This window comes from Lacerta agilis, chromosome 2 (assembly GCF_009819535.1).
Source record: "Lacerta agilis isolate rLacAgi1 chromosome 2, rLacAgi1.pri, whole genome shotgun sequence".
NCBI classification, from domain to species: Eukaryota; Metazoa; Chordata; class Lepidosauria; order Squamata; family Lacertidae; genus Lacerta; species Lacerta agilis.
In genome coordinates, this window is record NC_046313.1 from 109,374,512 (window position 1) to 109,388,623 (window position 14,112).

General features: G+C 45.8%; 1 protein-coding gene across 1 annotated transcript in view; it reads right to left on the minus strand.

Moving 5' to 3' along the window:
- NOTCH4 (notch receptor 4) overlaps positions 1-14,112 on the minus strand; it is a 44,782-nt gene that overhangs the window by 13,748 nt on the left and 16,922 nt on the right. Inside the window, exons 9-16 of the mRNA XM_033142168.1 lie at positions 13,129-13,242; positions 11,935-12,136; positions 9,767-9,912; positions 9,472-9,624; positions 7,176-7,324; positions 5,934-6,027; positions 3,191-3,424; positions 596-708 (exon numbers count right to left, since the gene is read on the minus strand). Coding sequence (XP_032998059.1) covers positions 596-708; positions 3,191-3,424; positions 5,934-6,027; positions 7,176-7,324; positions 9,472-9,624; positions 9,767-9,912; positions 11,935-12,136; positions 13,129-13,242 — 1,205 coding nt within the window. The remainder of the gene's footprint in view (positions 1-595; positions 709-3,190; positions 3,425-5,933; positions 6,028-7,175; positions 7,325-9,471; positions 9,625-9,766; positions 9,913-11,934; positions 12,137-13,128; positions 13,243-14,112) is intronic.

A 14,112-nucleotide genomic window follows, 5' to 3' on the forward strand; every position in this document is an offset into this window, starting at 1 on the left:
GTGTAGTGGTTAAGAGCGGTAGACTCGTAATCTGGGGAACCGGGTTCGCATCCCTGCTCCTCCACATGCAGCTGCTGGGTGACCTTGGGCTAGTCACACTTCTCTGAAGTCTCTCAGCCCCACTCACCTCACAGAGTGTTTGTTGTGGGGGAGGAAGGGAAAGGAGAATGTTAGCCGCTTTGAGTCTCCTTCGGGTAGTGATAAAGCGGGACATCAAATCCAAACTCTTCTTATCAGCTGCCATAATTTGAGATTTTTTTTATTTTTTAGGCTAGAGGCTATGATTTATGTGCATGCTTAAGACCTGGTATTAGGGATGTCAAAAATCAGTCCATTTTGCTTCTCCAAGATTCTCATTTTTCCAAATTCTCCACATTTCCACTTTTTTTTTAAATTCTCCTGAAAATTCATCTGCATTTGGACCGGATTATTTCCTAATTAATTTTTATTCTATGCAGTTTTGACTAACGATCACTTTATAGGCGTAAACTGAATTGAATCCCTGCCCCCATCCCTACCTGGGACACACCCACTTTAGCATTTGAACACCCAACACCCCCCAGACTGGCTGCAGCTTCCTCAGCCCCATTCTTACCTGTGGACAGTGGCAGGTGAATTCAAGAGGGTTACCCGGTATCACACTGCAGCTTCCCCCGTTGAGGCAGGGATGTGACTGACAACTGTCAATCAAAGATTCACAAAGAATACCTGTGGAGGGGAAGGGAGGAGTGTTTTATTTTGTTATTACTGAAATTTTCCTTCCATATGTAATCCACCTCAGATCCTTACTCTTCCCTGAGTCGTGGAAAAAACTGAAAACAATATTTTTTTTAAATCACATTTTTGTTTTATCTGATGGTTTTAGAGGGGCAGGTTAAAAATGTCTTGTCCTTTATTTATTTGCATTTTCTATTTTACATGAACAAATGAATTAAAAACATAAATATATAATCCCCTTTGACTTCCCTCTTCCCCCATTTATGGATCTTAATATAATGATTTTCCTCTCTGCGGCTGTTGTCCCCACTTGCACAAGTTGTTATCTATGTGTTTTTTACTTGTATGGGCCTATGGCCGTAAATAAAATTCTATTCTATTCTATTCTATTCTATTCTATTCTATTCTATTCTATTCTCTCTGCATCTCTTTCATAACTCTATTATTATAAATCCTTTATCTTTCCATAGTTCAGTTTTTTACTACAAGTTTTCTGTCAATCCCACCGTGTGTAATTGTTTACAATAGTTTTTCAAACAAATTATAAACTTCCCCCATTCTTTATTAAAGACCTCCTCTTCCTGGTTTCTTATTCTTCCTGTAAGTTTTGCCATGGTTCAGCAATCTATTTTGTCATTTATTGTTAGCCATGTTGATGCTTCATAGACTCACTGGATTGTAGAGTTAGACACACAACTCCGAGGGTCACCAAGTCCAATCCTCCCCAATGCAGAAATTTCAACATGTGGCGCCACCATTCAATTTGAAACCACCCTGGACCCTGCGCTTAGCTTCACGGATGTGCTAGCAGTTTCATTGCAGCACCACTAGGAGCAGTCATAGAATCATAGAGTTGGAAGAGACCACAAGGGCCATCCAGTCCAACCCCCTGCCAAGCAGGAAACACCATCAAAGCATTCCTGACAGATGGCTGTCAAGCCTCCGCTTAAAGACCTCCAAAGAAGGAGACTCCACCACACTCCTTGGTAGCAAATTCCACTGCCGAACAGCTCTTACTGTCATAAGAGGAGCGATAAAGCTAGAATAGTTAAATTCCTCATGTACAAAGGATGAACAGGTTAAATCTGTAATGATACACCGGGCGAGGGATGTGGGGTATAATATCCAACTTTTAGACTGGGAAAGATTATGGAAAAGTGACTTGAAATTCTCAGCATGTTGTACGCTGAAAGAAAATTATATGGAAATGATGTACCGGTGGTATTTGACTCCTTGTAAGTTAGCAAAAGCGGGGTGCGGGTGACGCTGTGGGTTAAACCACAGAGCCTAGGGCTTGCTGATCAGAAGGTCGGCGGTTCGAATCCCCGCAACAGGGTGAGCGCCTGTTGCTCGGTCCCTGCTCCTGCCAACCTAGCAGTTCGAAAGCACGTCGAAGTGCAAGTAGATAAATAGGTACCGCTCTGGCGGGAAGGTAAACAGCATTTCTGTGTGCTGCTCTGGTTCACCAGAAGCGGCTTAGTCATGCTGGCCACATGACGCCGGCTCCCTTGGCCAAGAAAGCAAGATGAGCGCCGCAACCCCAGAGTCGTCCGTGACTGGACATAATGGTCAGGGGTCCCTTTACCTTTAAGTTAGCAAAAATGTGTAAGACAAGTACAAATATCTGTTGGAAATGTAAAGAAAAAGAAGGCACATTTTACCATATGTGGTGGACGTGTAAGATAATAAAAGCATTCTGGGAAATGATATATAATGAACTGAACAAAAATGTTTAAAATAACCTTTGTAAAAAAAAAAAAAAACAGAAGCTTTTTTATTAGGAATTGTAGGTACCGAGATCCCAAAGGAGTTAAGTTAGTGATATATTTGAATTTTTTCTGTATTTTGGTAAGAATAAGGTATTATATATAAGTTGTTAGATAAGGTTTAAGATAAGTCGTAAAGAAGATTTAAAGGAGTTACAAAGTTACTAAATTATATTTGAAATGAACGCAGAAGAGAGGGCGTGAGGAAGTCCCCCCAATTAAGATTCAAAATAAGATTAAGATAGTTAATTAGGTGTTTTATGTAATTTTTTGATGTTCTGTATGAGTTTTTTTAGTTTTTTGTAGTTTGTATATCTGTTTTTGTAATTTGTATGTTTGTATTGTTTTTATTTGTTTGTTAATTTTCTTGAAAAACCAATAAATTCTTATATATATATATAAAGAAAACATTAGCAGGATTGCAATAACACCTGTAATGTAGAAAATATTATGGACAAAATGGAGAAACATAAAATTTGGATGATGAAATAATATGCAGTTGAAAAGGTTTATAACAGGACCCATGGATGGGAAGGTGGGAACACTAGAGATTTGGAGAAATCTCTAAATATTTTGTATTGTTATAACTCTACACTTGTAAAATCTAATAAAAATTATTGTTTAAAAAAATTCCTCCTGTACATACATTAAACAGACGAAACAAAAAATGAACTGGTTAAACTGCCTTCATAACAGCAAACGCTTACCCGTATATCCTGATAGGCACAAACATCGGAAGCCATCTTCACTGGAGTGGCAGCGATGGGCACCAGGCCAGTGGCATGGCTGAGAGAAGCAGGCGTCCACCACCCCCTGGCACCTCTCACCAACGTATCCCGGTGGGCAGATGCAAGAAAATCCTTCGGCCTGAGCCTGGCAGGTCCCCCCGTGGTAGCAACGGGTGCCAGGAAGGGAACAGGGGTCCAAATCACATTTGGGACCTGTGGGAATTGGAAAAGACGGCATCTCAGGTTGCAGGGCGACAGATAGAAACCACCCTCTGATACTCGAATGGGTGGTACATAAATTTAATAAATAAATGCAGCCTGGACATCAAGATCCTCCTCCGAGGGCCTTCTGCCGGTTCGCTCACTGCGAGAAGCAAGGTTACAGGGAACCAGGCAGAGGGCCTTCTCGGTAGTGGTGCCTGTCCTGTGGAACGCCCTCCCATCAGATGTCAAGGAAATAAACAACTATCTGACTTTTAGAAGACATCTGAAGACTTTAGGGAAGTTTTTGATCATGTTTTATTGTATTTTTAATATTTTGTTGGAAGCCTCCCGGAGTGACTGGAGAAACCCAGCCAGATGAGCGGGGTAATAATAATAATAATAATAATAATAATAATAATAATAATAATAATAATAATATCATCATCATCATCATCATCATTATTACATACATACATACATACATAACTAATGGAGCAGCCTGTTGCCAAACACTTTAATTCTGAGAACCACAGTCTGTCAGATTTAGCAGAGACAGAGAAATTCCAGCATTGCTCTGATTCAGAGAACGGAGCCTTTCTGAGCCTCCCTTCCTCAGAGCTCCTCGGAAACAGCATCAGTTTTTATCAGAGCAACTGATGAATGAGGAAGCCGCACTGTTTTCCTGTAACAGGTAGGTAGCCGTGTTGGTCTGCCATAGTCAAAACAAAATAAAAAAGTAAAAAATTCCTTCCAGTAGCACCTTAGAGACCAACTAAGTTTGTTCTTGGTATGAGCGTTCGTGTGCATGCACACTTCTTCAGATACACTGAAACAGAAGTCACCAGACCCTTATATATAGTGAGAGAGTGGGGAGGGGTATTACTCAGAAGGGTGGTGGGAATGGGTGATGGGCTGATGGGTGTGGAAAACCTATTGACGACTCTTAACTGCTGCAATTGGTCTTGCAGGGAAAAGCAAGGGGTGAGATGGCTAAAGATAGCTTTGTATCTTCCAAGCTCATACCAAGAACAAACTTAGTTGGTCTCTAAGGTGCTACTGGAAGGAATTTTTTAATTTTTAATTTTGTTTCGTTTTCCTGTAAGAATGCAAGGTTTCTGTTTTGTCAGTCGCTGCAATATCTGCATCTAATGGGTTCCTTGCAATGGGCAGTGGAGGCTGCTCTGTTGGGGGCACTGCCCACCAACCTCACTTCCGCTCTAGAGAGTGGTACTGAATGTCAGCTTAGTCTCGAGGTTGTCCCTGTAGGACTCAGCAGAGGAGAGGATGGGGACAGGACAGAAATTAGTTGGCTCTGTCTGTCTGTCATTGGCCCTGGCTCCACCTACTGGCTGGGCTCCCTGCGTTCCACCCCACCATGTGCACACCTGGAATACTGTGCCCAGCTCTGTGTGCCACAATTTAAGAAGGATCTGGTCAAGGTGGAAGGGTGTGCTGAGGAGGGCAACCAAGGGGATCAAGAGTCTGGAAACCAAGCCTGATGAGGAACGGGTGAGGGATTTGGGTGTGTTTAGCCTGGGAAAGAGCAGACGGAGGGGAGATAGGATAGCCATCTTCAAATATCTCAAGGGATGTGACATGGAAGATGGAGCAAGCTTGATTTCTCCTGCTCCAAAAGGGAAGACCTGAACCAATGGATTGAACTTACAAGAAAGGAGATTCTGAGTAGACATCAGGAAGATGTCTCTGGCAGTAAGAGTTGTTCAGCACTGGAATGGTCTCCCTTGGAGGTTTTTAAGCAGAGGTTAGATGGCCATCTGTCATGGGTGCTCTAGCGGAGATTCCTGCATTGCAGGGGTTTGGGTCCAACTTTACAGGTTGATGTTTCTCTAAGTCCCAATGGCCACCAGCTTCCACTGGCCTTGTGCACTTCTTCTGCCCAAGGTTAAACTCTGCTCCCACGTGCTCGCTTCGGGAGCACATATACTGAAAGGGGTTAATTAGCTAACCTGTATATATTTACCTGAATGTATTGTTAGTCCAGAAGTATAAAAGTGCCTCTGTTAAGCTTTTCTTTATGAAACCTCTCTGTAAAGCTGTGAACTTTGATCTGCATTGCACTTCTTTCTGGCAAGCTATGACTAAGAGTCTGGAGATAACAGATAACCTTGCACAGAGAGGAACTGTTGTCTAGGTCAGAGATAGGATGGCCTTGCTGAAGTGCGCATGAACCAACTCAGGGCTAAATGTCATTTTGCCTTATATGTACAAAAGGAAATGTACAACAGGAAATATTCCTTATATGGACAAGAGGAAGATTTCTGGGGTGGGAAGAGAGCCAGAGAACTGTCTATAAGAACTGTCTGAAAATTGACTAGTTTTGTACTTGCTTGGATGTCTGAACGCCGCAGGTACCTCTGCATGCAGAAAATAAATCTTTCTCTCTCTGAAGCCAGCAGCCTCAGGTGTCTTTTCTGCTTCCATGTTTTCTCACCGGGCGCAACCGTGGGAACCCGTAGGGGCAAATAAGGCTCCAATACTAAACTCTGCTCCCACTTACCTTTGGTCCCCGGAGGGCACAAGCAGTGGAACCCGTCTTGTGTCCTGGTACAGGTTCCCCCGTTTGGACACTTCTCCTTCGGTAGGCACTGCAACTGGAAAGATCCCGAGGCAATTCATGACAATTATATTTGAAGCAGGAAAAGTTGCAAGGAACGTTCCCCCCCCCTCCTACCTCCATTTCCACATCCCTGCTTATTGACCGTTCACCCCAATTTGTTGACACAAACTTCACAGGGAAGTTAGATGATGTCGGCTGGTTTTGGAGCATTCGTTCTGATTGGTTTGAAGACATGTTAGATGGCGTCGTGTCAAGCACATGTTATCCAGCATTCCCCAGTGCATCTTCCCATCACTTACGCAAATGGTCTGATTTGAGGGTTGGGGTGGGGAAGCAGGTTTCCTGCATGAGTACCAAATCAACTTTGTCTGTTTACACGGCATAATTTGAGAGCACTTCCCCATCCCAACCAACCAAAGAACATTGGAAACTCTAGTTTACCCCTCACAGAGTTGCAAGCTATAGTTCTTGCGAGAACAGGAGGCTAGACTGTGATGGGCATTTGGCCTGATCCAGCAGCCAGGAACGTCTTCAACTCCCGCCTGGAAACCAATGTCCCCACTGTGGAAGGACGTGTGGATCCAGAATTGGCCTCCACAGTTACTTACAGACTCATTGTTAAAACTGGTTATGGAAGACAATCTTACTTGGCTACAAGGGATCGCCAAAGAAGAAGAAAAAAAGAGAAGAAGAAGAAGATGTCCAGTGTGGTATAGTGGTTAAGAGTGGTAGACTCATAATCTGGTGAACCGGGTTCGCGTCTCCACTCCTCCACATGCAGCTGCTGGGTGACCTTGGGCTAGTCACACTTCTCTGAAGTCTCTCAGCCCCACTCACCTCCCAGAGTGTTTGTTGTGGGGGAGGAAGGGAAAGGAGAATGTTAGCCGCTTTGAGACTCCTTCGGGTAGTGATAAAGCAGGATATCAAATCCAAACTCTTCTTCTTCTTCTTAACGGAAGTGATGGGAAAATGCATGGCAGAAGATGGGGAAACACTGGATGGAAGCAAGATCGTCTAACCTCCCCACAAACAAATCAGAACAAATGCTCAAGAAGCAGCTGACATCACTGAGCCTCCCCGCGAACTTTGTGGAAGCAGATTGGGATGGATGCGGAATAAGCAGGTTGTCTGGAAGCGAGTTCTTCAGACCCAGGAAGCAGATGCTGTACCTTCCAAGCTCACCTGACAACCGTGATCTGCAGCTTGACCAGTACAATTGTCGCCATTCTGGCTTGCCCTCTGCTGGCACTGCGAGCCACCCCAGCCTGGGGGGCAGATGCAATAGGGGGCAGATTCCTTTGTTACACACCGGCCTCCGTTTCTGCAGGGATCTGTTGCGATGGGTGGAGAGAAATAGAGAGGGAAGACAAAGTAGATGGATTTTCCACTTGATAGCAGGCACTGTTGCCAAGCGCTTTGATGAATTTCAACTTCTCTGGCCACGCAATACAGGAATTTCTGCTGATTTCTGCTGCAGGCCACTTTGACAGATGGCTGGGGCTGCCCACCTATAAATCACTGTGACCCCAGCTGATACCTTCAAAGGCACTCAGTATCAGTGCCACTCAGCTGACTAGTGCAGACAGTGCATTCTGCTTTGTCCATTTGCAGGTGTGGCTTCGATTCATAGAATCATAGAATCATAGAGTTGGAAGAGACCACGAGGGCCATCCAGTCCAACCCCCTGCCAAGCAGGAAACACCATCAAAGCATTCCTGACAGATGGCTGTCAAGCCTCCGCTTAAAGACCTCCAAAGAAGGAGAATTCAAACCGCACCTGCAAACACCTGCAAAGACCTCCAAAGAAGGAGGAATTCAAACCGCACCTGCAGACAGACAACTTCAAAGGGGTTTGCTGTCAGCTGATTGGCGCTGACATCAAGCCCTGCTTTGTTTTGTGGAGGAAACAGCTCCGCAGGACAAATTTGGACAACACACGCACAAACCCAGAACAACTGAACATGATGTATATCCATGGAATATCGAGTCAGTTGCTGGAATAGAGAATATCATTGCAGGAAGCAGATGAAAGGTCTTATTAGCAATGAAATTGTAGATTGTAGATGCTTCCAAAAAGGAACTCACAGAATCCGCCCGGTTAACAGAGTCTCAGTGTGCCTATTTACAAATGCAATGAAGCCCCCCACCCCCAGTGTCAATAAAAAGGTTTGTCTATTTGGCTGCCCTGAGCAGTTGGGTCTGCTGTGTTAAGCTTCCTGGACAAAGCTGTGGATCACACTGTAGGCCACTGACCTTATAATGTCAATGGAGAGGTATTACACCAAACCTACCTAATTTTCACTTTCCAAAACAATACGCAAGCGGAAACTCCTTTAAAATTCACGCCTGTCCTTCACTGCCTCTCGCAGTTTGGCCAAACTCATGATAGTAGCTTCGAGAACACTGTCCAACCATCTCATCCTCCTTGTGCCCTCCATCTTTCCCAACATCAGGGTCTTTTCCAGGGAGTCTTCTCTTCTCATGAGGTGGCCAAAGTACTGGAGCCTCAACTTCAGGATCTGTCCTTCTAGTGAGCACTCAGGGCTGATTTCTTTAAGAATGGATAGGTTTGATCTTCTTGCAGTCCATGGGACTCTCAAGAGTCTCCTCCAGCACCATAATTCAAAAGTATCAATTCTTCAGCGATCAGCCTTCTTTATGGTCCAGCTCTCACTTCCGTACATTACTACAGTGGTTCCCCACTAGACGAATGCCTCGCTAGACGAAAAACTCGCTAGACAAAGGCATTCGTCTAGCGGGAGGCTGCCCCGCTAGACGAAAAAGTCTATGGGGCTGCCTCGCAAGATGAAAATTTTTCGTCTTTTTTTTCGTCTAGCGAAAGCGCGGCTGTCATTGCCGCTTCGCTAGACGAAAAACCCGCTAGACGAAAATTTTCGCAGAACGAATTATTTTCGTCTAGCGGGGCACCACTGTACTGGGAAAACCATAGCTTTAACTATATGGACCTTTACCACTTGGCAAATTGGCACTGGCCATTTGGTTTTCGCCTACCTAGTAGCGATAGTCACAACTTTTGTGAGGTTAGGCATTGGGTAAGCCTTTGGTTGGTTGGAGGAGAGGCTGTAGCCTTTGTCTGCCCCTCCTCGGTAGGGGTATCCTGTTAAAGGGATCCGGGGTGTGAATCCTGTCCGAAGCCTTGATGTGGGCTAGGGACATGTCACAGCCCCTATGGAGACACCACCGGGTGCCCTTATTTGATGTAAGTCATGGGGCACCCCCTATCGTCGGTTTACCCTTCTGTGAACTCCCTGCACATGGGCAGGAGTCAAGATATAGCCGGCTTCACCCCAGTGCCTAAGCCAAACCGCTCACCTCTGTAACCAATAAAGTTGTGGCCTATTTGAGCCCATAAACCAAAATACTTTGTGTCTTGTGTGTTTTATTGTTCTCCTGGGAACTTTGTGGCTCACAGGTGCCTTGGCACGCAAGTACTGCTGATGAACCTCCACATACTCACTGGGGGAGCAGAAGTCCAAAGTCTCCTGGCACTTGAGCCCTGTGTAACCTTCAGGGCAAAGGCAGCGGAAAGTCCCAGGGCTGTTAAGGCAGGACCCAGAGTTGAGGCAGGGGCCGGAGGTGCATTCATCCACATCTACTTCGCACGTCGAACCTGGGAGGGGTTGGGAAGGGAGCAGAGAGATGGCGGGAGTCGTGGAGGGCTGGGACGGGGCGAGAGGACGGGCCAGGGTTACGGGGAATCATCTATATGGGGGAAGATGCTGGGTGGGTTTTAGGGTTGAGGGATGTGTTACCTACGTAACCGCTGGGGCAGCTGCAGCTGAAGACCCCTTGGCGACTCAGGCACGTGGCCCCCGGGTGGCAGGGGCTGGAAGCACAGGCATCTACCTCCATGCCACAATCCCGTCCTGTCCAGCCTGGGAGGCAGAGACAGCGTGGCCTGCAGGGAGACGGAGAGATGTGCTGTTAACCTTTTCAACCTTTATATAGGGCTTTCTGGTGCATCTTCCCCATCAAAACGGCCTTGGCTCAGTATACCTAAAGGAGTGTCTACACCCCCAGCGTTCAGCCTGGACACAGGTCCAGCGCTGAGAGCGTTCTGGCGGTTCCCTCCCTGTGAGAAGTGAGGTTAAAGGGAAACAGGCAGAGGGCCTTCTCGGTAGTGGCCCCCGCCCTGTGGAACACCCTCCTATCAGATGTCAAGGAAATAAACAACTATCTGACTTTTAGAAGACATCTGACGGCAGCCCTATTTAGGGAAGTTTTTAATGTTTGATATTTTATCGTGTTTTTAATATTCTGTTGGGAGCCGCCCAGAGTGGCTGGGGAAACCCAGCCAGATGGGCAGGGTGTAAATAACAACAACAACAACAACAACAACAACAACAACACTTTCCTTATCACAAAAAAGTCCAGTAGTGGTGGTTGTGAGGTAATAATAATAATAATAATAATAATAATAATAATAATAATAATAATTTATTTATACCTCGCCCATCTGGCTGGGTTTTCCCAGCCACTCTGGGCAGCTTCCAACAGAATGTTAAAATACAATAATCTGTTAAACATTAAAAGCTTTCCTAAACAGGGCTGCCTTCAGATATCTTCTAAAAGTCTGGTAGTTGTTTTTCTCGTTGACATCTGGCGGGAGGGCGTTCCACAGGGCGGGTGCCACTACTGAGAAGGCCCTCTGCCTGGTTCCCTGTAACCTGGCTTCTTGTAGCGAGGGAACCGCCAGAAGGCCCTCGGCATCGGACCTCAGTGTCCGGGCTGAATGATGGGGGTGGAGACTCTCCTTCAGGTATACTGGACCAAGGCTTTGTCGCGTAAGAGCTCCAACTGAACTTCACCTGTTCAATCAGAATTTGCAAAAATTAGCAAAGGTTGGGACGAGCCGCATGTTGCTAGGGCTCATGGAGGAGCAGTGGAAACTGAAATGGCTCAGGACCACAATACCTCAAGGACTACCTCTCTCCATACGGACTGCCTCTCTCCTGCAACCGTCCTCAGAGTCCCTTCTTTGTGTGCCTCCTCCACAAGAGGTCTGGAGGGCGGCAACACAAGAACAGGGCCTTTTCTGTAGTGGCTCCCTGTTCGTGGAATGCTCTCTCCCCCCCCCCCAGGGAGGTTCTCCTGGTGTCTTCATTATACTGCTTTAAGCACCAGGTGATAACATTCCTCTTCAACCAGGCCATGGGCTGAATGACATTCTATGCCCTTTTACACTAAATGTGTTGTGGGAGCGGATTATTGGTTTGCTTTTGTTCCTATTTTTATTCTGTACTTTGTGTTTTCTATATTGTAAATTTATCTTGAGAACTGCCCTGAGATGAAGGGTGGTTTACTTACTTAATAATAATAATAAATGGGTGGGGCTGGAGGAAGAAGAAAACGAAGCTTCCCCTGGTCCAGCCTTCCCCAATCTGGTGCCTGCCAGAGGTTTTGGATTGTGCCGTTCCCATCAAGCCCACACAGTGCAGCCAAAATAACTGGGAGAGAAGGTCAGGAGAAGGATACCCTAGCCCGAGACAGGTTATGAGAGCACTGAAATTGATTAGGCCAGATCCCAAGCACTTTCTGGTCCAGTCAATTTCATCCCTAAGACAAAATCCTCTCCTGCTGGGGGTGATAAAGCGTTCCAGTCCAAAACACTGGGAGGGCACCCAGTTGGGGAATGATGCCACAGGGCAATACAGAGCCGTGAAACTGAGCGACCCATTTCTCAAGCACCTTCTGGTGTAATCAATTTCAAATCTAAGAGAGAAAATCCCTAATAGAGAGAAGGCTTGCACGTTTTTTTGGTGCGTGCATGTGTACAGAAATCTGAAATTCATCCTGCCGAGTAGCCCTGTTTCAAAACAAGCCCTTGGGAACGGGGCTTAAAACCAGCACTGAGTTAGCGTAGACAACATCTGGGAATCATGGTTGACATGCACCCTTCCCCCTGTTTCCCCATCCATACCCAAATTCTGCCCCATGGCAGCTGCCCCCATTGAGGCACTGCCAGTTCTGGCAGGGGTCGCTGAGCTCTGTGCAGTGGGGTCCCGTGAAGCCCAAAGAGCAAACGCAGGTAAAGGAGCCCGGTGTGTTCAAGCAGGTTCCATGACCGCAGTGGGCAGCGCGGCAGAGGTCTGCGTCTCTCTCGCACTGGTGTCCCTCGAAACCTGCAAGAAGGGGGAGCCTCAACACCGTCATTGGCCTCGAGCCACACGTTCCCTGCTCTCTCAATTAAAAAACAACACAAAACCAGGTCCGACACTTGGAGCTGCAGTAGGCAACTGGCATACCCCGCAAGTGTCCTGGCCAAACTGGGACACCCCATTTTTTAATCGTGATAGAACGGCGGCCATTTTGGCGTGATTTCCCCTCGAAGAAAGCGCTTACTTCAGGGCCTTGTTTCCTCCCCACCACCCTTCTCTCTCTTTCTCTCTCACTCTCTTTTAATAAGATTTATTTATCATTTTCCAATTTTACCAAATTCGCAATTTTTATTTATCAAAATACAAACCGTCTATTAGACACCGTCTGCCCCCCCTCCATGGTTCGTTTCAGTTTTCCTTTGCTGCTGCATATTCTAATTGTTCTTTATTATTTCTTTTCCATCCCCCCCCCCAGTTTATTTTAAACTGCAAATCCTGCTAACGTTTTGATTTGCTTACAATAAATTTTTAAATTCCTGCATTGCAGAGGGTTGGACTAGATGGCCCTCAGAGCCTCTTCCAACTGTACGATTCTGTGATTCTATGATCCTATGAAATATTCTACATTTTTTTTCCATCTTAAGGACTTATTCTTCCTGATTTCATATTCTACCAGTTAAACACCACCGTTCTCTTTCAATCCTGGCCCATTGCACTTCCGTATGCTACACCAGTTTCCCCTGGGAAAACCCACAGTTTACCCCTGGATTGGAGCAAACAGCAGTCAGGTTTTCCACAGATTAATGTTTGCTCTGATTTATCGCTAAAGGGTGGGAAAGAGGTGGGGTAAAACTGCTCGGACCCATATCTAGAAATCATGGGGAAAGCGGACAACTGCTCACTTGTGCTTTTTAGGCACAGAACAAGTGTGGATGAGCCCTCTCTCTCTCTCTCTCTCTCTCTCTCTCTCTCTCTCTCTCTCACACACACACACACACACACACACACACAGTTACCTTGAGGGCAGGAGCAATGGAAAATCCCTGCAGAGTTCTGGCACTGGCCCCCATTCTTGCAGGGGGAGCTGGCACAGCTGTCCACCTCCATCTTGCACCGGGGTCCCTCAAAACCTAATAAGAGCAGGGCAAAAGGTCAAATGTCAGTGCATACCAACCAGAAAGGCAATAACCAGGAAATGCTGTTCCATGTACAAAATACACTTAAGAATGCCGAGAGAGCATCAAAACACATACACGCGGGAATGTGCATTTTAAAAATATATTCCCTCCGCCAATGACCATATTTAAGCTTAAAGGTCCAAAGAGTTTAAACACACACACACATTTAGGAGAATGAACTTGAAGATGAACTAGAATCTGTTCAAAGCTTTACCTGCAGTTTTATTTAATTTAATTTAATTTAATTGATGTAGAGCTTTTGAATTATGGTGCTGGAGGAAACTCTTGAGAGTCCCATGGACTGCAAAAAGATCAAACTTATCCATCCTTAAAGAAATCAGCCCTGAGTGCTCACTGGAAGGGCAGATCCTGAAGTTGAGGCTCCAATACTTTGGCCACCTCATGAGAAGAGAATACTCCCTAGAAAATACCCTGATGTTGGGAAAGATGGAGGGCACAAGGAGAAGGGGACGACAGAGGATGAGATGGTTGGACAGTGTTCTCGAAGCCACTAGCATAAGTTTGGCCAAACAGCGAGAGGCAGTGGAGGATAGGTGTGCCTGGTTTGCTCAGGTCCATGGGGTCACAAAGAGTCGGACACAACTGAACGACTGAACAACAACAACAAAAAGAGCTCACATAGTGATTGTGGAACTCCTTTCAGGCACAGGTGAGAGCTTTTTGAACTAAATGTGCCTGGCATGCTCTGATCCATGGGGTCACGAAGAGTCGGACACGACTGAACGACTGAACAACAACAACAACAACAGCACAGAAATATGTAAAGCAGAAAATAAACAAATGCACAAACAAATGCAGAAA